Source organism: Schistocerca cancellata, chromosome 6 (assembly GCF_023864275.1).
Source record: "Schistocerca cancellata isolate TAMUIC-IGC-003103 chromosome 6, iqSchCanc2.1, whole genome shotgun sequence".
NCBI lineage: Eukaryota > Metazoa > Arthropoda > Insecta > Orthoptera > Acrididae > Schistocerca > Schistocerca cancellata.
In genome coordinates this window covers 240685358-240708275 of record NC_064631.1, presented here as the reverse complement: position 1 = coordinate 240708275, position 22918 = coordinate 240685358, and the positions used below count along the sequence as shown (strand labels likewise).

Sequence of the window (22918 nt, the reverse complement as noted above, 5' to 3'; positions counted from 1 at the left end):
AACCAGACGTCCGCAAACATCGCATTACCCACATCCTGCGAAGACCTCACTTAATAAAAACTAACCAATATGCAGAGACAGCAGAGGACGTTTTGTGTTGGCCATCATGTCAGTGTAGGCGTGGAGGGGCTTCACTCTTTTTTTTTTAGAGTGAAAAGACAGGCTTAATAAAGTCTCGAAAGGTACTTAGACGGCAAAGAACTTCTCTGACTGTCGATGCTTTTAAAAAAAGCTAGTGAAAGAAAAGAAACGACTGATGATCACATCAAATATTGAGATCCTATTTCGGAGGACAGGGTTGCTTTACAGATTTCAGGCCACAGTTCGGAATACGTAACACGAAACCGGTCTCCAGCCTCGGCGTATTCATCCCAGCGCGATCGCGTGATGGCTCCATCGACAAGCGACGGAGAGGTGAAAGCGGATACTTGTCTGCCGTACGCGCACGGTCAACACACGGGGACCCGCGGCGTCGCCGTTGCCGGCGGAGTAATATCCCTGGTTCGTGCGAGGTTAAGAGCCTCCCACAGCGCGGCCAAACGACGAGGGCTTCATCCCGAGCAAGAATACCCTATCGTTGGCGTGATTAATAGCATCCTGTCACGCCTCGATGGGAAAAAGCTACGAGGTGTAATGCGAACGCTGTTCCTCTAGCGTGCGGCGAACGCTCATTACTCCCCTCTCAGCGGGAGCAAAGTGGATGGTCGTCCGTAGTGAACTACTTTCTAGCAATAGAGTCTAGAATCACGCGTCAAAGCAGCTGTTAAGGAACAAGCAAACAATAGCAGCCAAGCCATTATTTTTCCCGGGTGTCCGAACCGCACTGTACGCCAGGCAAGGTAGAGAAAAAAGTAAGATTTATTTACGATGACCTCCTATGAGTGTTTCTGCGGTTCCTTTCTTTTGTTGTCGTACGAATGAAATGAACCAATACGATGAGGCGGCTATGCACAGAAATCTGCTACATTAATAGTGTGCTGTCGGAGCAGATAAATTTCCTATTAGCTCCCGTAGTCAATACGCAGGCAGTATTGACTCCATTTCTCGTGTCTGTTTCTTGTAGGACTTTGGGGCACTGGCTCGTATCATGAGATCAAAAAAAAGCTCAAATAAACTGCAAATTTTATGCAGTACTACAACTCATGTTGCATCTGTGTAGAATAGTCTCCTTTTTATCCACTCCTACTAGACCTGCGACAGTGATGACTTATAACGCCTGTCAAGAAGCAACTGTTCACTGCTTCCATTTGAAAGTTAGGGCAACACCGTTTTAAATTCACATTTACCAACAGTCGTATCTCTTAAAAGTATTTAACCACTACTCCACTGAAATGTCTTCTTATAAGTAATTGATGGAGGCAATCATTATACATAGCGCTCCCAGAAATTTCTATGATCTGTTTCATAATAACTTTATTACTCAATAGAAAATTACTCTTATGAGGGCACTTCGTTAACTGATTGAGTGGGTTAAATATGTATGGAGATGAAGCTCTCGCTACTGTTACCGTTTGTACTTATCAATCGTACTGGCAAGGAATATTGTCTGAAATGCATGTCCTGTTACCAGATTCAGCAACGAAACTGCCACGAGGACTTCAATACACAACGAAGTCAGTCGCTGGATAACTTAGTCATGTTTCTCTAAACACCAACTGTTATGCTGTCGTACGTTCTTTCTATATTCTTCATCGAAGTGTAAATAGCAAGTTTCAATCAAGTGATTAAAACACAGCGGAATAGCACAAGATGCAAACCTGTCATACTATTCATTTTTGTAAGTAAGTGAATATTGATCCTAAGTCTTATATAAAATGGTACATCGATCACCTTATCAGATAATGTAAAAAAAATATTAATTGCAGGTTCAAATCTTTACCCGCATATAATTAACGTAGTTCTGTATCTGGGTGCATAAAGTTGGTTGTAGATAACGCAGTAGAGGCAGGTGATGAGATACCGGTCATATAATGTGACCTACTGTTTGTCATTTTGCAGTCGTGCAACATCAGCGAGACGGCTGTCATAGAGTTCGTATTGTCGAAAACCATACAACTGTCTGATACACGTTACTGCTTTTTCTGCGTATAATTCTGTTGTTTGTATATTCGCTAACCTTCGCTGATCGATAGTATACAGATGCAGAGATACGCAGATAAATGGCGTTTTTGAGCGGTAGAAAAAAACCTTCGTCTTTGACAATCATTTTATTGGATTTTTTAGCTTTTTACGTCCTCCATAAGCACATTAATCTACTGTTTGAGCCATTGTAGCGGTTAATAAGTTCCCTTCACTGCTTCCGTGCTACATGAAAACAGATATTGCTTTCTGGATACTCTTCCTACGTTATGATACAGGCAGTATGGAGCACTGCACAACAGGTCTGCTATAAGCAAATCCTGAATAATTTTACTTATGAAACTTCCTGGCAGATTAAAACTGTGTACTGGAGCGAGACTCGAACTCAGAACCTTTGTTTTTCGCGGGCAAGTTCTCTACCAACTGAGTTATCCAAGCATGACTCAAGACCCGTTGGACAGCTCAGTCGGTAGAGCACTTACCCCCGAAAGGCTAAAGTTCCGTGTTCGAGTGTCGGTCCGGCTCACAGTTTTAATCCGATAGTTTCATATCAGCGCACACTCCGCTGCAGAGTGAAAATTTCATTCTGGAATATTACTTATGTAATGTCAGTCAGAATGGTTCCCATTCTTTATTTTTATTTTTGTAGAAATAATATTTTCAGTGGAATGACCATGGGAATACAGCTCCAGTTGCCATAGCATACCCCCCCTTTCAATAATTTACATTTCATTCTTGATGAATCTTCCGTCGTCTTCTCTGTTTACAGTGTCACTGTTTTCTCTTCGTCATTAGCGAACTGAAAGACATTGTTAGAAGTTTTCGCAACTGCTCGCGAAGACGATTTCCATTAGCACAGCTCATGCTTTCACTGCGAGGTAGTGTAAAAGGATTCTAAATTGCTCTCTCTGCCGACTAAGCAGATTAAGGACGGAAAAGACCCATCGTGGTTTAATAACAAGATTCGGAATATTCTGAGGAATCAAAGACTGTTGCAGTCTCTGTTCAAAAGCGAACTCCGCAAATGTCAACAGGTAGAAGTTAGTAGAGGTTCGTGCGTCTGAAAAAAGATCGATACGCGAAGTATAAACTACTACAACATTATACGTTAGTAAAAGATCTTGCTGAGAAGCCAAGAAAATTCTGGACCTACGTAAAGCCGGTAAGCGGGTCGGAGGCTTCTATCTAGTTATCTGTTGACTAGTCTGGTGTGGCAGTAGAAGACAGCAAAAGCTAAGAAGAAGTTTTAAATATCGCGTTTAATATATCATTCACATAGACAATCGTACACACATACCATCGTTTGACCGTCACACAATTCACAAGTAACAGAAGGAATTGATAACAAATACGTTGGCAGGTCCGGATGGAATGCTAGTTCGGTTTTGCAAAGAGTATTCTACGGCATTGGCCCTTACTTACCTTGCATTTATCGCGAATCTCTCGCCCAGCGAGAAGTTCCATGTATGTGGAAAAGGGCGTAGATGACTGCTGTATATGAGAAGGGTAAAAGATCTGACCGGCAGAATTACAGACCAATTACAGACCAATATCCTGACAACTGTTGGTTCGTATTCTCAGAACGAATATAATAAATTTCTTTGAGACGAAAAGCTTTTTTCCACAAATCAGCACCGTTTTATAAAGTATAGCTCGTGAAAAACTCAGCTTGTCTTTTCTCACATGATATCCCACGTACCTTTTATGAGAGGCAAGTGTCACATTCTGTTCCTAGATTTCCGAAAAGAGTTGACTCGGTGACCTGCTGCAAACTGTTAACGAAGGTAAGGGCATAAGGAGTAGGGTAGCAGATACGTGAGTGTCTTCAAGAATTACTAAGTGTAGAAGTCAGTACGTTTTCCTTGATGGAGAGTGTTTTGGTAGTGTGATACCGCTATTCTTCTCTATATACCAAAATACTCTGACGGACAAGGCGAACAGGCATCTGCGGATGTTTGCTGATGATGCCGTGGTGAACGGGAAGGAGCCGTCGTTGAGTGATTGTAGGATGATACAAGATGAATTAGAAAAAATTTCTAGGTGGTCTGATGAATGGCAGCTACCTCTAAATGTATACAAAATACGTTCATGCAGATAAGAAGGGAAAACAATCCCGCTGTGTTCGAAGACAGCATTAGCAGAGTGCCGAATGACACAATCACGTCAATTAAATATCTAGGCGTAACGCTGCAAAGAGATATGAAATGGGACGCCCATGTAAGTATTGCAGCAGGGAAGGCGAACGGATCATTTCGGTATATTCGTAGAATTTTAGGAAAATGTGGTTCATATGCAAAGGAGAAAACGTATAGAATTTTAGTATGAACCGTTCTTGAGTAACGATCGAGTGTTTTGGCACCACAGCAAGTAGGATTAAAGACAGACATCGAAGGAATTCAGAGGCCGGCTTCTACATTTGTTACCGGTATGATCAACAAGAAAATACTACGGAAATGCTTTTGGAACTCTAATGGGAATCCCCAGATCGAAGGCGACGTTCTTTTCGAGGAACACAATTGAAAAAACTTAGATATCCAGCATTTGACGATGACTGTAGGGTGATTCTACTGCTGCCAACGTACATTTTGTGTTAAGGACCACGAAAATAAGAGAAATTGGGGCTCATACGGAGGCATTCGTTTATTCCTCGCTCTATTTGCAAGTGGTACAGTAAGTGAAGTGACTAGTACCCTCCGCCACGCATTATACTGTGACTTGCATAGTATATACGTAGTTGCAGATGTAGAATTAATGAACTTTATATCATAATACTCTGTGTTTGCAGAATCTGTATTTACTCGACATAGGAGAGCGTACGTCGCCAAGAAAATATTTAATTAGCGAGAGCAGAACATGTTCCCATAATTCTACCACAAATAGATATAAGTGGTAGTGGACATAAGCTTTGTGAAAACTGGTACGACCCGTACATTTCTACCTTCTTAATAGGCATTCCATTGCCCCAATAGTCTTCTATCCTTTTAAGCTGGAAGGGTGGTCTTCCCTTGCTCAAAATCTCTACGGAATTCACTCTTTTAATGGTGCTATTTCTATTTCACGACCTTAGTTGCTTGACTTATCCCACGTTCGGTAGCAAAAATGTAGCATTTCGGCCTTCTTGTTTTTATATTTGGAGAGAAAATCCACAGACAGCTTCCACACAAATCAAGGAACATATCTATCCAGTCTACAACCTATCCATTCTTGCCTATAGAACTGAAGTCTTCTTTACAAAGCTGTGCGTATCACGTCTTCCCTGTGTTATCGACAAACCCGTGCCAGAGTTGCTCACTAAGCAACTTGACAAATAACGTACGCCAGCAGTTAATGCCAATGAGCAGCCATTCGAATCAAGTGACGTGACAGGTTTATCTCAGACATACATCAAACGACTCTTTCTCTAGGCTTTTAACTTTTTTTTGCTTGTTGTACCGTCAAGTCCTTACACATACATCGGTAAGTACTGCAAAGAACGGTTGATTCCTCTTTAGCCTGGAAATATTGTTCCTCTGAACTCGTACGTGAATTTCTTTTATTTTTTATTTTTATCGCGGGCTAGAATTTGTTTGTACGAACGAATGGCTTTCTTAATGCCACAGTACCACGCTAATCTGCGGAGAGTAATACCGTGTACTCCCCTACCATCTCCGAGTACAATATCTCTCTCTGCTGTGATGTTCCGTAGCAAGTACGGTAACTACCTAATTCTGTTGTAGTTGTTTTCGTGTCCGTCTGTGCCTGAAAGAGAGATGGCAACTGATTCAACATTCGGAATTAGTGGCATGGAAAAACGTCTAAGGAACACAGCTGGGCAGTGCGATGTACCAAAACAATGGTCTTCAGTATAGTGGCAGATTCGAACAGAATCTGTCTCACCTTCGTGTACCACCAGTTAGCGCTCTATGCATTTCGCTCTTCACATTAGAGATACAGAAAGACTATATTACATCGCAAGGAAATTTTCTGAATTAGTCAGCAATTAACTTTCGGAAAATTCGGCTGCAAATTGAAAGAGAGAATGGGAATTTGTGGATTATTTCTATTATAGTTTTAGTTAGTCGTACTCACTTTTAGCGGAGTTTGGTTGTTGGTTTTGGTGAGGTAGCCAAACCGGAGCTCCAAAGATGACCTCTGAAACAAAATTAGTTTAATGAGTTACGTGCACTGATTGTTAATAATGTCAAATAGTATACTAAAAATATAAAACTTGCATTATACGTGGTATTTGCCTGTTAATGATACTCTCTTTCACGAACGGTGAAGAAGGGCAATACGTAAAACTGAAATTAAAAATTCTGATCTGAAAAAGACGAAGTCGGAAGTTACAAGCATTATATAATTTCAGATTTACACTTGGTCTGCTGATGATGAAAAAACCCAAATATATACATTTCGGTCATAATTGCCTTTACCTGCACGATTTGCATAAGGTGCTACGTTCACAATACTCCATTCAGCTACATAGAAGAAAGTATACAAATCTTATATACTGTAATATTGTACAAGATAAAGATTGAAATCAACGTTTTGTTCAATACCCTCAATCTGAAATCGACAAAGATTTATACTGATGGATGTAAGATCATCAGCGGCAACAAACATACAATCCTGTAGGAAATTATCAATTCCTATATTCCCTACCTAAAGAGACAAAAATCTGATACGTGGACCTATTGGAATTAGGAACGTGGTAAAATACCGCAGATCTTGCACACGACGAAGTATGGTGATATTAACGGATTCCACAAGTGTACTAAAAGGCTTCAAAAGACCAAAATTCAACAAAGGTATCTGCAATTACAGACATCATTATAGAAGGCGCTAACAAGAAGAAAAAAGAAAAAAAAAGCAAGCAGGAATAGTAACAAATTTCTTGTGGACTCCAGGGCAGACTGACATATTTCATAATGAGGTAGCAGACAGCTTGGTGAAGTGAGCAATGGACCAAGGCTAAATGATAAATTATAGATTCTTCATTTGTGTGCCTAAATGATAGACTTCTTTATCAAGAAATTCTGAGATTAATCAATGAAAAAACGAGTGGCAGACGCAGTGCGATTCGATCAAGGTTTCAAACAGATTGCGCTACGGTCGGTTGCATTCTGAAATAGAATTATCTGCTTGGTTTACCGATTGCAGCAGAAGCAGACGCTTCATAACAAAGACTACTCTCGTGCGCTTAATTCATGGCAAATTTCCAACCTACCTCTTCCTAACAGAATCAAAGAAACCGCCATTATGAGATTGAGGTAACGAAGAAGGAGCCATGAGCGATCTACTGTTCCGTGTACCAGACACAAGACACAACAAAAATCTTTTAACCTAGCATTGGATAAAGCAAAGCTCGCTCTTCTAGGATCGCCTGCGGTGTTGCTTTCAACTGAAAAGAATGAACTATCTTTAAACGTGAAATACAAACACTTAAATGTGTGTAAATCTGTGTGATCTAACTATGTAAGTATGCTGTGTACATGAGTGCGCGTCGCTCTTAAGGTATGCACTTTGGAGCCCATGTTTATTACACTTTTTTCATGTTTTGATCCGTACCACCACCTGTCAAAATATGGAAAGCAATGAGCTCGCAGTAGATGAGATTTGTTTCACTGTATCGAAGATGAATAAGTGCTCATAGCTCTGAAGGTACCGTGTAGTGGGACGCGAAATTGAAGCGTCACCCATCCACCAGTGTCAGCCCAGTTTGCAGGTGAATATAAGTTTAATTTAGTTTTGTTTATGTATTTTTGTAATATTTTTGTGATAGCTGTGAATTAGCTAAAGTTTGTATTTTTTATATGTTACATGTACGGAGAAGGCGGCGTAACGAACGGAGACAGCATCTTCGCTGCCGCGACCAGAGAGGAAATTGCTGGCCACTATACGTCGCGGGTCGACAGTCAAAGAGCAACAGAAGATCCTGGAACCGAGTTGTTGCGTCGTGCTTCTAAAAATTGAAAATGAAGGTTTTGTACTCTTTTTGTATAACAATGACGTCATAGAGAGCTTAATCTTATTGAAAATGTCAGTCCTGTCGTATCAACGTTCAAGTTCACAACTGTATGTAGGAAGCTAATAAAAATAGGGGATGTTACTAAAGTTGAAACACGTGTTCTGAGGATTTATTTATGAAGAATTATGTGAATTGATTAATAGTATATTTGACAAGATTATTGAATTTTGACAGTGGTCATCGCAACTTTGAATCTAAAAAGTTTAGTCAATGTGTGATTCTGATATCGATTAAATCAGATAACGTGTGTCAATATAAGTTCTGAGGAGAAACAAACGAAATTTAAATTGAAAAAGTTTACGTAAACCAATTGGCCCAAGTGACGAAATTCTTTGCTTACGACTCAACTGATGTTTTACAGTTTCGTTCAAGAACCATTCTGTGACAATTTAAAAAGAATATAAATCATTTTGAAGTGGGTTGTAACTGACGTAGGTGACGAAGTCTGCACATGGTCATAGATCGAAAGAAAACCATTTATAAACAAACCTATACGTCGTTACACTACAACCGGTATGCCTTTTTAGAGGCCACATTTAGTGAACTATTTGGCTTCGAATGATCGTTTCTGTCACATCCCTGAAAACTGACCGTTCCTCCGGGGACACCCAGTATATTTTTTTTATTATTATGATGTCATTACTTTATGAGTAGTTTCTAGTGAAGTCATGTATCAAAGTTTATTCATACCCAAATTTTTAAAAAATGGTGATTGAGAAGTGCGATATTGCGGTGCCTACGTTGTTAAGGAGAACGATATAAGATTCCTTGCCGCGCGGGATTACCCGAGCGGTCTAGGGCGCTGCAGTCACGGACTGTGCGGCTGGTCCCGGCGGAGGTTCGAGTCCTCCCTCGGGCATGGGTGTGTGTGTTTGTCCTTAGGATAATTTAGGTTAAGTGGTGTGTAAGCTTAGGGACTGATGACCTTAGCAGTTAAGTCCCATAAGATTTAACACACATTTGAACATTTTTGAACAACATTCCTTTGGACATGCTTAAATGTCAGAAGGAACAAGCACTGCGTCGACTTCAGTCGTTATGAAATATATGAATTGCACTCGGAGTTCGGAATACGAACAACCATCGACTGTAAGCGAATGACGATACTGAAAATCTGTGTTGGAGCAGGAATCAAACCTGGATTTCCCACTTATGGCTAGCGCGTGCCTACTATTGGGCTATCCGAGCACTCTTCACGACCAGACCAATATTTCGTCAACCACATGTCTACAACTTATACTCATGCATTCATTATGTATGTTCACGTACAGAGGAGGCATCTCAATTCAAAGTCGCTTGCCCGGTGTCGATGGATAAATGCGGTATTGCAGTGCATGTGTTGTTCCGAAGTACGATGCAACATTCCTTCGGACATGCACGTATGTCCAAAGGAAATTGCATCGCTCTTTTTAACTAAACATGCATTACAATATCTTATTCATCCACCTATACCACGCAGGAAATTTCAATTGTAAAATATTCTTCCCTAAACGGGAATAACATAATGTGTGTACGAGTGCAAGAATATCACGAACAGTTCGCAAGTGGAACAGAAAAAGAGAGAAACAGCAGTGATATACAACGAACCCTTTGCAACGCAGTGGACACGAAAGCATGTTAATATTGCATCCTTATCGAGTTCTGAGTTATGTCAAAGGTTTCAAGTCTGTAACCCATCGGGAAAAGATAGCAGTAAACAAAATGCACTCCGCCACACACCGGACAAGGAAGCGAGTTAATGCTGAACGGTCTCCCAGTTCTGAGCTATGTTGAAAAGTTAAAGTCGCTAGCTTGTCGGGAAGATAGTTTAAAATAAACTGCAAAATTTGTACCGAACGAACATGCAAGAAAGCAACTTGATAACAATGTGTTGATAAATGTTTTTAGTCAGAACAATGCAGCGTCTCACAAAGGGCTTTTGGCAGTGCGAAAACTGAACGATCTGACGTATGAATTGTTTCGATATCTACATTTTTTTAAACATTTGTCAGCCTGTGATTTCTACTCGTTACGACATTCCAAGAAATTTATGACTAAAGCAACCTGAAAGCGGTTACAGAAGCTGTACCTGGCTAATATGCAGACGTCCTGCAGCCACGGTACACATGAAATTTACTTGTTGGTAAAACGTTGGACAAGTTGATCTTACCTGAATGAGGAGTAAATTTTTAAAAGAAACTGCGCAATAATTCACTGCGAACCGAGAAACATTCTCCTTATTCCTGTATTCGAGCAGAATCTCCCTTGGAACAGAAGTGATGACGCCAAAATGAGAAAAGTGGGCGGAAAAGCAGTAAGATGTAAATAAGGAATGAGAGTGACATTTCTGAAGGAAAGATTTGAAACAGGAGACAGTGAATAAGAATTTGTTGCATTAGAGTTCTTTGTAGCGCAAAATGGACACTTAAAAGGATTAACTTAAGGGTTTTAAGATGAACAAGACATCTGTTATAAAGAACAAGTACAAACGGCTCCACATGTCCCTGTGGAATGGCAACGAGGAGAAAGAAAACAATAATGAGAATAAAATTAAGGAGGCAGTCGAAAAGTACTCTTTAATTTCAACACAACGGAGAGCTAGCGATAAATGCACGAACCTCCATTCCCAGTTTCGAATATAAGAGGATTTAAATTGTCATAAGAGGTAAGCACATATTCTACTTGTTTTGCTCTCAGTAACGGAGAGAGAGAGAGAAATTGACTTTCCTTGTAACTGATATCATAACTGACGTCATGTCTCAGAAACCGCGATCTCAGTTGTAATGAATGGAAAGACACTCTCTGTATCACTATTTCTTTTATTAATAAATTAATGAATAATAGTGATCCAGGGGGTGTTTGTACATTCATTGACTGCAATTAGTAATTGTTTTCAGTAGCTGCTGATATTCTCTTGAAGCTGAATAATTCAAATTAAATTTAGATCCTGAAGTATTTACAAAAAATTTTCGAACTTACTATGAATGCGATGAATGTATCGTACACTTAGTTAAACCAGCAGAGAGTATTCGTCTTTGTAGAATGTTTCCTTCTGTGTCACACGAGCAGCCGAGGAATGGTATCTGGCGAATTAGTGTAGAACACGCATAGCTTGAGCAGCGAAACACAAGCACTATGACCAACCTCACACGCGAGCAGTATACTGTCTTGACACGCGAACAGTATACTGTGAAATAGCTCGGTTGTCTTTTTCATTACAGAGTATGAAGCCGCTACTGTAACATATCCCAAGCAACTTCGGCAGAGATACAATACCAAAACTCGAACGTCCGTGAGCACTTGACACTTTCCTTTTGTTTTTTTGTTTAAGAAAATTTTTACCGTTTACATTGGTGATCGCATTCATGCTGCCTCAGCTACGAGCAACGGTTGTTCATTGCATGTAAAAATGCTGACCATACAATTTTACACGAATGCAACCGCCTAGAACCGCTCGGCCACACCAGCCGGCTGAATGCATGCAATTTTGTATACATTTATGTCTGTCGAAATTGCAACACTGCGGAAAGTCTATTCGGACTTTTTCTCACATTACAATAATTATTGCATGCGTTCTGTTTGTTGTACCCAGGTATCAATTTCTTAATCTAATTCTCCTAATAATAGTAGTGGTAGACTGAATATCTGTCACGGTAGTAGTTTAGTACTGAGTGATTCAAGATCGTGATTCTAAGATCCACGTACCAAGTGTGTTGCACCATGTAGTTTTCTTGATCTTTTCACGGTTGTTTTCCCATGTTCCTTCTATTTCGGGTTTTGTATGCAGATATGGGATAATAGTCAACAGAGTTCCATTACACAACTGTCGCGGAGAGAAGCTACCTATATTACTGCATGCAGTATGGTTACTAGCATTTAACGTCCTGCTTAGGAATTAGAGACAAAATATCTTGGTTCAAATGGCTCTGAGCACTATAGGACTTAACATCTGAGGTCATCAGTCCCCTAGAACTTAGAACTACTTAAACCTGACTAACCTAAGGACATAACACACATCCATGCCCGAGGCAGGATTCGAACCTGCGACCGTAGCGGTCGCGCGGTACCAGACTGAAGCGCTTAGAACCGCTCGGCCACACCGGCTGGCACCAAATATTTTAACAGTTTTCATTGTTTTACTCTTTTTTGTTATTAAATGTTACGAGCCTTGTACCTCTATAATGTATGAATACTTCTACTGTCATATATATATATATATATATATATATATATATATATATATATATATATATATACTGTGTATTGATTTTTCTGTTTGGTCACCCTTTCCTCTGACATGTGTGTTCCATTTGGTTTAATTCGTTAACATATATTACTGCAATGACGAATGCTGTCACATCACTTGTCAGTGAAATGGTATTGCCCTTGAGGATAATGATTTTTTTTCTCGGAACTGTATACATTCTGCAAACGTCCGTGATGTGCATGGTAGAGCATTCGTCCACATGCTAGGATTTATTCTCGTTCCAGTCGCATACTGAGCGCGAAAGAATGACTGCTTAAATAGTTCCGTGCGCAAAGTAATTAGTCTAATCTCTTCTTGAAGGTCACTTGCCGGCCGGAGTGGCCGAGCGGTTAAAGGCGCTACAGTCTGGAACCGCACGACCGCTACGGTCGCAGGTTCGAATCCTGCCTCGGGCATGGATGTGTGTGATGTCCTTAGGTTAGTTAGGTTTAAGTAGTTCTAAGTTCTAGGGGACGTATGACCACAGCAGTTGAGTCCCATAGTGCTCAGAGCCATTTGAACCATTTTTTTTTTTGAAGGTCGCTTCGGAGGCCATACCTAAGCGGCTGAAATATATGTTTACATCATCACTTAATATTGGTTCTTCAAACTTTGTAAGGTAGGCTTTCACTGTATATTTGGCGCCTATCTCCAAACGTCTGCTAATTCAGGCTTTCAGCATTTTCGTGACACACTCCCGTGGGTCGAAGAAACCAGTGAGGATTCAGCCTACTCTTCTCTGAATACGTTCGGTGCCTCTTAGGTCCTATTTGGTATAAGTCGCACATATTTGAACAATATCCTACGATTTTCCGCACAAGTGTTTTTCAGGCTGTCACCTTTATGTCTGTCACCTGCATTACCTACGAATGAGTCTGTGTGATCATTCAATCAAACCCACACAGGTTGTTGCGTCTTGGCATTTGTGTGAGTTAAGCGCTTTCAGTTGCAGTTATTGATATTGTTGTCATAGGATACCATATTTCTGTGTTTTGCGAATTGTACTAGTCTGAATTTCTACACATCTTTAGCTAGTTACCAGTGACTGCACCATTATGAAATCTTATCAAGACCGAACTGGATATTTGTGGCTAGTATCAACATCGCCTGCCAAGACATTAATATATAATATGAACAGCAAAGCTCCAAAGATGTCTGCAGCTCGTGGTCATGCGGTAGCGTTCTTGCTTCCCGTGCCCGGGTTCCGGGTTCGATTCCTGGCAGGGTCAGGGATTTTCTCTGCCTCGTGATGACTGGGTGTTGTGTGATGTCCTTAGGTTAGTTAGGTTTAAGTAGGTCTAAGTTCTAGGGGACTGATGACCATAGCTGTTAAGTCCCATAGTGCTCAGAGCCAGCTCCAAAGCGACTACCTTGGGACATGCCTAACGCTACCTCTAGTTCTGTAGATGACCCTCCATCCGAAATAGCTTGGTGCGTTCTATCTACCAAGAAATCCTCCAATTTTGTTTGATACTTCACATGATCATATGCTTGTTAATAACAGTTGGCGTGGTACCCTGTCACGTGGTTTTCGGAAATCATGCGTGGAAAGCTCAAGCTGTGTTTTGTTAGTTCGCTGTTTTCACAATCCATGGTGGTTGGCATAGATGCTGTCAACTTTTTCGAGACAATTTATCACGTTTCAGATGGGAAGGCATTCTAGCAGTCTACAACAGTTGAACGTCAATGAGATTGGACAGTAGTTTTGTAGATCACTTCTGCTACCCTTGTAGATGGACTCGACCTTCGATTTCTTCCGACCACTGGCCACAGTTTTTGTTTTTTTTTTGAGAAATCTACGAAATATTGTAGTTGAAATGAGATCAATCTCAGCTCCTACTCTGTGTAGAATCTGACAGGAGTTCTATCAAGCACAGGAACCTTCTTTAATTTTAGCAATTTCAGCTATTTTTGTATGTAAGGTATAAAATACCATAGCGAAAATATCTGAAATATTTTTCTAAGATCACTTGCATGAAATGTACAGTAAACAGAAATGGGTTAAGAAGTCCTAAACAATACTTCGCACTTAACTGAACAAATTGCAGAAACTAGTTCTAGAAAAGCAATTCATTTTTTATGGAAGCATTCGCAGAGTTTTCAACAAGAGCCGCTTTTATTACTCAGAAGATATACAACAGACTGTCTAACTACTGAACAACAAACAGCTGAAAAGGAGTCTACCAGTGGTGATAAAGGAGGAAAGAAGAAGTATAGCATTCCACGTGTTATCGACAGACCTCTGGATCAATTTCCATCTTTGGAGAAACCAGCCCAGCAAGTGATTTAAGAGGACTAGGAATCGAATTTAGATGAAAATAAGTATTTCTTTCTTGCCTTGAAGTATTGTATGTAACTTCCTCTTTAAAATGATGTATTGCATGTGGCTGTACTCCAATGTAATCACATAAATTTACCTGTTTTTTTTTTTAAGGTGGTGCTTTTAGTTTTTGCTACTACAAACTGTTATGCCTGGCTGGAAATCTGTCACTCTTTCATGGTGATTTCGAAATTCCTAAAGACTCCTATGATGCAGTGATTAGTATAGGTGATATGTGACATGCATGAACTTGCACTTTTTTTGCCATCCTGAAAAATATCCTCGCTTATTTCCTGTTTATATTTTTGACTACATAGTTCTGTGGTGAACCTGATTGTCGTTTCAAGAACATTCTCGCTTATTGTGTGAATTGTTGTTTCAAGACGGTGTGAGGAGAAAGCTCTTTTAGATGCAGGAAATGAAATCAATGTAGTTTCAGAAACATTTTTTAATTATATGAAAGGCGATAATGAGTTATGGACATACGGTTAGTGCTACAGGGGAACTGAATAATGTGGTGACACATAGAGTACATTTGGAACTTGAAATGAAAGGCATTTCTTTGATGCACACTTTTCTTTGGAATAGCTGGTTTGTGTATAGGTGTAATTTTGGGTATGGATTGGTTGACAGACTCTAAAGGAAAAAAAAATCTGTTGAAACTGTTCTAGTAGTACGGAACATGAAGTGCCCAAGGTAATAGTAAATGTAGAATTTGATCACATAGCAGTAAATGGTAATCACTCAAAGTTATTATAACAATTTTGATGTATACTCTCTCAAATGTTTAGTAGAGGTGCTGTGAGAAGATTCCATACTGCAATTAAAGGTGAAGATGAAAACGACAACCATCCAAGTATCGGTGTTGTAACTGAGAAGCCAGTTTGCCGTAAGTTACCTTTTACCATTTGTTATGTACCTTTTCTCAGCTTCCGCTAATGGTAGAGCCATCAAATTGTGTGTGAGTGACTAGACGACTAATTTGTGTGCACTGAAACAGTGTTATGTCTATTACTTGCAGAAACCTACTAGAAATAAAAATGTAGCTCATACAGGAAAAAAAATAATATTCAAGTCATCAAACAAGACTGTACAATATCGTCGTTTCAACATACACCGATAAACCCTAAAAAATTAGCTCTCTAACTAAGACAGAGTCTGGAGAAAGGTACCTTATAGCACACACAGTATTAGATTTCGAGCGCTGATAAACCCGCCGTTGTTTCTCTTCCTACATTTCGTTAGTGTCAATTCCACGTCTCCTTAAGGAGAATCGCCGGAAACATAAATCAGAATGGGCGGCCTCAGGCTTGAAACAACGTCCTTCCGAATGAAAGTCAGTGCCTTAACCAAAGCATCACCAACAGAGGAAAAATGTGGTAAAACCAGGGAGCTTCGCCAAATGGATCGAAAAGTAAGAAATTGTGGTCTTATGCTTTTAGTAGTTTGTTTATGATTGCCACGTGCCGAATAAATCGCGATGTTCCTGTTGCAAGTTGTATCTTCGAATACTATTTCATATGCTACTCTAAGGGAATTTACCATTTGCTGACAAATGTTCGCTGTTCACAGCGATTACAAATTCCGCGGGAAATGATTACAATTATAACGGAACACGTCCAGTGAGCATAATAGCAGCACGCGCACAAAATATTTTTTCCTGCTTCAGACGTTACATACGCCACTGTGCTCGCGTTATTGTCACAGGCTGGGACGGAAGGGAAAACCCAATAGTAGCAGCCAATTAAAAACGAAAATGAAATTGTGAACTTCGAGCTTGTTGGATTTATTTCATACGCAAACAAAATGTGTGCCGTTGAATCTAATTTTACACTGACGCAGCATTGATCAATTTTCGTCTGCTTATTTGTTCGATACGCTGTAAACGCATTGGCTCTAAAATGAATATAAAATATTATAATTAACGGCGCTAGAGTGCAGATGTCTAAATTAAAACGTTGTCCGTAAATGAGCACATAAGATGAGTTCGTTAATCACAAATCTTCCTGTACGTTGGCATTCAACAATTTTGAGGTCCCTTACAATTAAGATTAACAGAACGCACACGCTTAGGTGAGAAAGAAATTTCTGGCAAAAAAGTATTACCTATTTTCACGGGCCCTATTTTAAAGCGAATACATCCTTGAAGTTAGTATGTTTTCTAAATAACTGTATCAACCATTCATTTTAGAAATATGTCTCTACTAATCTGGACTGCTCCTGTGATAGAATAATTAATTGTTCCCGTATCACACTTTGTACTTCCGTTATTTATTTGTTAATGTTAGATGCGAAATGTTAACTATTTCGTAAGCGTGTTTGTAAGATTAGCAACTCTATGTGTGTGTGTGCGTGTGTGTGTGTGTGTGTGTGTGGACAGAGCTCTAACAGTATGGTCATCAACGACTTTGCAATAATAACATTGCGCGAATGTGGTTGATTCGTATACAACTGTAACATACATGGGACAGAGTTACAGCTGCACTCACACTGTGTCGTAATGTCACAGAATTTAAAACAGTCTCCTTGGTCTGTGATCTGAACTCTACTGTTGAGACCGTGATGGGTTTGTTCAGAAAATACTGCGAAAAGAATTAGGAAAAAGGTAGCTAGCTGTTATTAAAAAAATTGGTTAGTAAAACCTGCTGACAATACATTACAATAATCTACCTAAGAATTCTTTAACTATGTCAATCTTTTCACAGAAACATAAAATCCGTGTCCCAGATTCTAACCACCGCTGCTTTGAAACCAAGTATCTGACACCCTACGTCTTCTAGAATGAAATTTCCACTCTACAGCGGAGTGTGCGCTGATATGAAACTTCGTGGCAGATAAAAACTGTGTGCGGACCGAGACTCGAACTCGGGACCTTTGCCTTTCGCGGGCAAGTGCTCTGCCAACTGAGCTACCCAAGCACGACTCACGTCCCGTCCTCACAGCTTTACTTCTGCCAGTACCTCTTCTTTCATTCTAGAAACATCCCCCAGGCTGTGGCTAAGCCGTGTCTCCGCAATATCCTTTCTTTCAGGAGTGCTAGTTCTGCAAGGTTCGCAGGAGAGCTTCTATAAAGTTTGGAAGGTAGGAGACGAGGTACTGGCAGAAGTAAGGCTGTGAGGACGGGACGTGAGTCGTGCTTGGGTAGCTCAGTTGGTAGAGCACTTGCCCGCGAAAGGCAAAGGTCCCGAGTTCGAGTCTCGGTCCGGCACACAGTTTTAATCTGCCAGGAAGCTACCCTACGTCTTGTTTGAGTATAGAACACAGTATCGAAGTGAGGCGTACCGAGATTCGAACCCCAGAGCCACCACCTTGGAGGTTCCTCTCGCTGGAGCACGTGCTATCCCTGAGTCAGTAGCTTGTATGCATGTCTTCTGATGCCGACACTACACCCTGAGGTAACAACACTAGTCCATTGATCATGCTAACAATGGGATGACTGGAGTTTGCCGCAGGGCTTCACTACATATAGTGTTGCACATTGCCGCAGGGCACTTTCCTCTTATTGCGGATCTCGCTCCTGTGAGAACGGGCTTTTAGTGGCCCAACTTTAGCAATCATGGATAAATGGATTGTGTCGCATCACTAGTTGTTGTGATCTTCAGTCAGAAGACTGGTTTGATGCAGCTCTCCACGCTACTCTATCCTGTGGAAGCCTCTTCTTCTCCGAATAACTACTGGAACTCACATTCTTTTGAACCTGCTTACTCTAGTCATCTCTTGGTCTCCCTCTATAATGTTTACTACCACACTTCCCTCCAATATTAAATTTCTGATACCTTGATGTCTCAGAATGTGTCCTACCAACTACGCCCTTCTTTTTCGCAAGTTCTGCCATAAACTTCTTTTTACCCACTTCGGTTCATTACCTCCTCATTATTTATGTGTACTCATCTAATGTTCAGAATTCCTCCTTAGGACAACATTTCAAAAGCTTCTAGCCTCCTATTGCCGGTCATTATCCTCCAGCAATATGGCGTATGGACTCGCCTGAAGATGGGATACTATCTCGTGCTCTAAAATCATTCTAATGTATGGATTATATTTCAGTTATGTTCCGTCGCTATAGTCCTATACCAAAGGAAAGAGGCAGGACATGCTCCATCTAACGTCGTTAAATACGACAAGCCCAAAACATTTTAGCGAAACTTCAGCCAGGCTGTTCAGCTGTCGAACTGTGGGAACACGGTGTCTACCCCTTGGAAAGGAATCTGCAGACAAAAGGAGCTCGTAATGTAACCTTTAACTTCAAACCACGTAGGAAGGATAAGTAAACGATCACTGAACTAGCTTACTCATCCTCAATAAACAATAACTTTCGCTTCATTGTGATACACATTGCGATTAAGTTTGCACTGATGAGATAAAAAACTGTTTGAGGATATTTATTCCCCGCAAAAGTAATATATGGGGAAAGTATAAATATATATGGACCTTTATTACAGCAATGAGAAACTACATAGGTGTGGAAACTAGATAGAACAGCAGCAAACACTTAAGACTGTGTAGTTATGGATAGCCTATGGAACATAGCTGTACATCTGTAGAAGTAAACCGAGCGAGGCGGCACAATGGTTATCACACTAGACTCGCACTCGGAAGGATGAGGTCCCGGGTTCGATTCCCGGCGGGGTCAGGGATTTTCACCTGCCTCGAGATGACTGGGTGTTTGTGTTGTCCTCATCATTTCATCATCATCCAGGAAAGTGGCGAATTTGGACTGAGCAAAGATTGGGTAATTGTACGGGCGCTGATAACCACGGAGTTGAGCGCCCCACAAACCAAACATCATCATCATCATCATCATCGGAAGGATGAAGGTTCAAACCTGTCTCCGGCCATCCTGATTTAGGTTTCCCTGATTTCCCTAAATCGCTTCAGGTAAATGCGGGGATGGTTCCTTTGAAAGGGCACGGCCGATTTTCTTCCCTAACCTTTCCCAACCCGAGCTTGTGCTCCGTCTCTAATGACCTCGTTGTCGACGGGACGTTAAACATTAATCTCCTCCTCTGTAAAAGTAAATAATTTTCACATGTTTGTGTTTTATTGCATATCTCTTTATTTCTGTCTCACAATTCAAATTACTACGTTACGTAGCACATTTAACACAAGTTTCAGGAGTCTTTTTCCTTTGCTTGTAATCGCTGTACATACGGCAGCCCAACTATCAGAGATACAAGAATGTTTACCCCTAAATTTCATTTTTACTTTCGACACGAAATTCAGTTCAAGTTCAAGCATTAACAGATTACCGATAATTCTGCGTACTTGTCAGTTTAAAAGCTTTATATATGGTGTGTCACATGATAAGATAAAACTTGTGAAGCTGCTTTCGTTAGTACTTCAGGTGTGACATCCTACGAAGAATTTATAAACTGTAAGTTGCATATTTGAAAAGTGGGGACGAGCTTATAGGACCTCAATCTGTTTCTCACCTCCTGTTCATAACGATGACGACTGCGATTCAGTGATTACACAGCAACTGCGCCACAGTTGACTAACGTGAATTTCATCTTTCTAATTTTAATTGTTGTTGTTGTTGTCGTGGTCTTCAGTCCAAAGACTAGCTTGATGCAGCTCTCCTGTGCAAGCCTCTTCATCTCCGAGTAACTACTGCAACCTACATCCTTCTGAATCTGCTTAATGTATTCATAACTTGGTCTCCCTCTACGATTTTTAAGCCCCGCTCGTCCCTCCAGTACTAAACTGGTGATCCCTTGCTGCCTCAGAATGTGTCCTACCAATCGATCTCTTCTTCTAGTCCTTCTAGTCAGGTTGTACCACATATTTCTCTTCTCCCCACTTCTATTCAGTACCTCCTCATTAGTTACGTGATCTACCCATCTAAAGTTCAGCATTCTTCTGTAGCACCACATTTCAAAAGCTTTCAGTCTCTTCTTGTCTAAACTGTTTATCGGCCATGTTTCACATCCATACATGTCTACGCTCCATACAAATACCTTCAGGAAGGACTTCCTGACACTTAAATCTAATCTCGATGGTAACAAATTTCTCTTCCCCAAAAACACTTTTCTTGCCTTTGCCAGTCTACATTTTATATGCTCCCTATTTCGACCATCATCAGTTATTTTGCTACCAAAATAACAAAACTCGTCTACTACTTTAAGTGTCTTGTTTCTTAACCTAATTCCCTGATTTAGCCCGACTACATTCCATTATCCTCGTTTCGCTTTTGTTGATGTTCGTCTTATATCCTCTTTTCAAGACACAATCCACTCTTTTCAGCTGCTCTTCCATGTCCTATGCTGTCTCTGACAGAATTACAATGTAATCGGTAAACCTCAAACCTCAAGGTTTGTATTTCTTCTCCCTGGACTTTAATTCCTACTCCAAATTTTTCTTTTGTTTCCTCCACTGGTTGCTCATTATACAGATTGAATAACATCGGGGATAGGCTACAACCCTGTCTCACTCCCTTCTCAACCACTGCTTCCCTTTCTTGCCCCTCGACTCTTATTAGTGCCATCCGGTTTCTGTAAGAATCGTAAATAGGCCTCCGCTCCTTGTATTTTACCCTTGCCACCTTCAGCATTTGAAAGAGAATATTCCAGTCAACATTTTCAAAAGATTTCTCTAAGTCTACAAATGCTATAAACGTAGGTTTGCCTTTCCTTAACATATCTCCTATGAAAAGTCGTTGGATCAGTACTGTCTCACGTGTTCCTACATTTCTCCGGAACCTAAACTGATCTTCCACGAGCTCGGCTTCTACCAGTTTTTTCCATTCTTCCATACAGGATTCGTGTTAGTATACTGCAATCGTGATTTACTACACAGGTAGTCCTGCAATTTTCATACCAGTCAGCATCTGCTTTCTTTGGAACTGGAATTATTACATTCTTCTTGAAGTATGAGAGTATTTCGTCTGTCTCATACATCCTGATCACCAGATGGAAGAGTTTTGTCTTGGCTGGCTCTCCCAAGGCTATCAGTAGATCTAACGGAATGTTGTCTACTCCCGGGGCCTTGTTCGACTTAACTCTTTCAGGGCCTTCTCAGTATTATATCTCCCTTCTCATGTTCATCTACGTCCTCTTCTATTTCCCTAATATTGCTCTCAAGTACATCTTCGTTGTATAGACCCTCTATATACTCCTTCCACCTGTCTACTTCCCCTTCTTTGCTTAGATTATTTTTAAACTATCCATTTCTACCGTCACGTTCTCCAGTTCTATAGCACTAAAACGTGTAAAACGCAGACTCTGTCCAAAGGCCCTGGTGGACACATTGGTACCGACCGACCGCCATGTCATCCTCTGCTAATGAAGTCATTCGGTACGGTATGGAAGGGCGTGAAGTAAGCACACCGCTCTCCCGATCGTTGTCAGTTTTCGTGCCCTGTAGCCGCTACTATTTGGTCAAGTAGCTCATCAACTGGTATCACGAGGCTGAGTGCACTCCATTCCAGTCTTCCTACCAAGGAAAAGTCCTTACAGTACCGGTAATCGAGCCCTGGTCCACCGAATGGGAATCAGGCGCGCTGGTCCCTCAGTTGCGGAGGTGGACACTAAAACGTGTAAGACAGTGAATGTTTGGCTTATGAAGAGGGTAGGTAGCTATTGTAATACTGTGTGACCTGCAGGTGAAATGTGTATCAAGGCAGTTCTTTCTTTAGTCTTCTGCAACCTCTTGCCATTGTTAACAGCACATTATATTGTCTTAGGTGGTAGCAAGTGAGCACCATCGTGCTTTGGGGAGGTTATTGATTTAAACAAAACTACCGCTTATCTCAAATGTAAAAAGGACGTGATATCCATTCAAAACCTTAACACAGGCGGAAACGGAACTGGGACTTCTGGGTTAGTTTCCAAAGAACGGTAGTTATCTATTTTCATGTTTCGTAGATCATAGTTGCGTTCTCACGCAAGGTAGTCAGTTTACAACAACAGTACACTCTCTCAGTGAAAGGTCTGGTGGAAACTAGACTATGACTTCACTTAGTGCTACCAGCACGCTCACACTTTAGAGATGATGGAATGTTTGGAAAATTTCGAAAGTGGATAGTAAATTACTTACAAAATTAGGTGTACTGTATTCTTTATTGCATATAGAGCCAGATTTTATTGCAGCAACAGGAGTTTAATGCGTGCGTTTACTCTAAGTTTCACGTTCAGTGTCAATAATATCCTGGGGAAGCATCTGTATGAAGTGTGAGGAGGCTTTCGCCATAATTTTCTTTTTGGGTTGCTTCAAGTTCGATTGGTGCCAGCTACTTGTGCCCTATTGTAACTGTAAGCTAACAGCGTACTCACATCCCATCACACAAAGA

General features: G+C 40.7%; 1 protein-coding gene across 1 annotated transcript in view; it reads right to left on the bottom strand.

Annotated features, from left to right (window-relative positions):
- The window catches only part of LOC126191056 (high affinity cAMP-specific and IBMX-insensitive 3',5'-cyclic phosphodiesterase 8A), a 1161190-nt gene that overhangs the window by 574244 nt on the left and 564028 nt on the right, over positions 1-22918 (bottom strand). The window contains exon 3 of the mRNA XM_049931769.1: positions 6148-6210. Within this exon, the coding sequence (XP_049787726.1) occupies positions 6148-6210 (63 nt within the window). The remainder of the gene's footprint in view (positions 1-6147; positions 6211-22918) is intronic.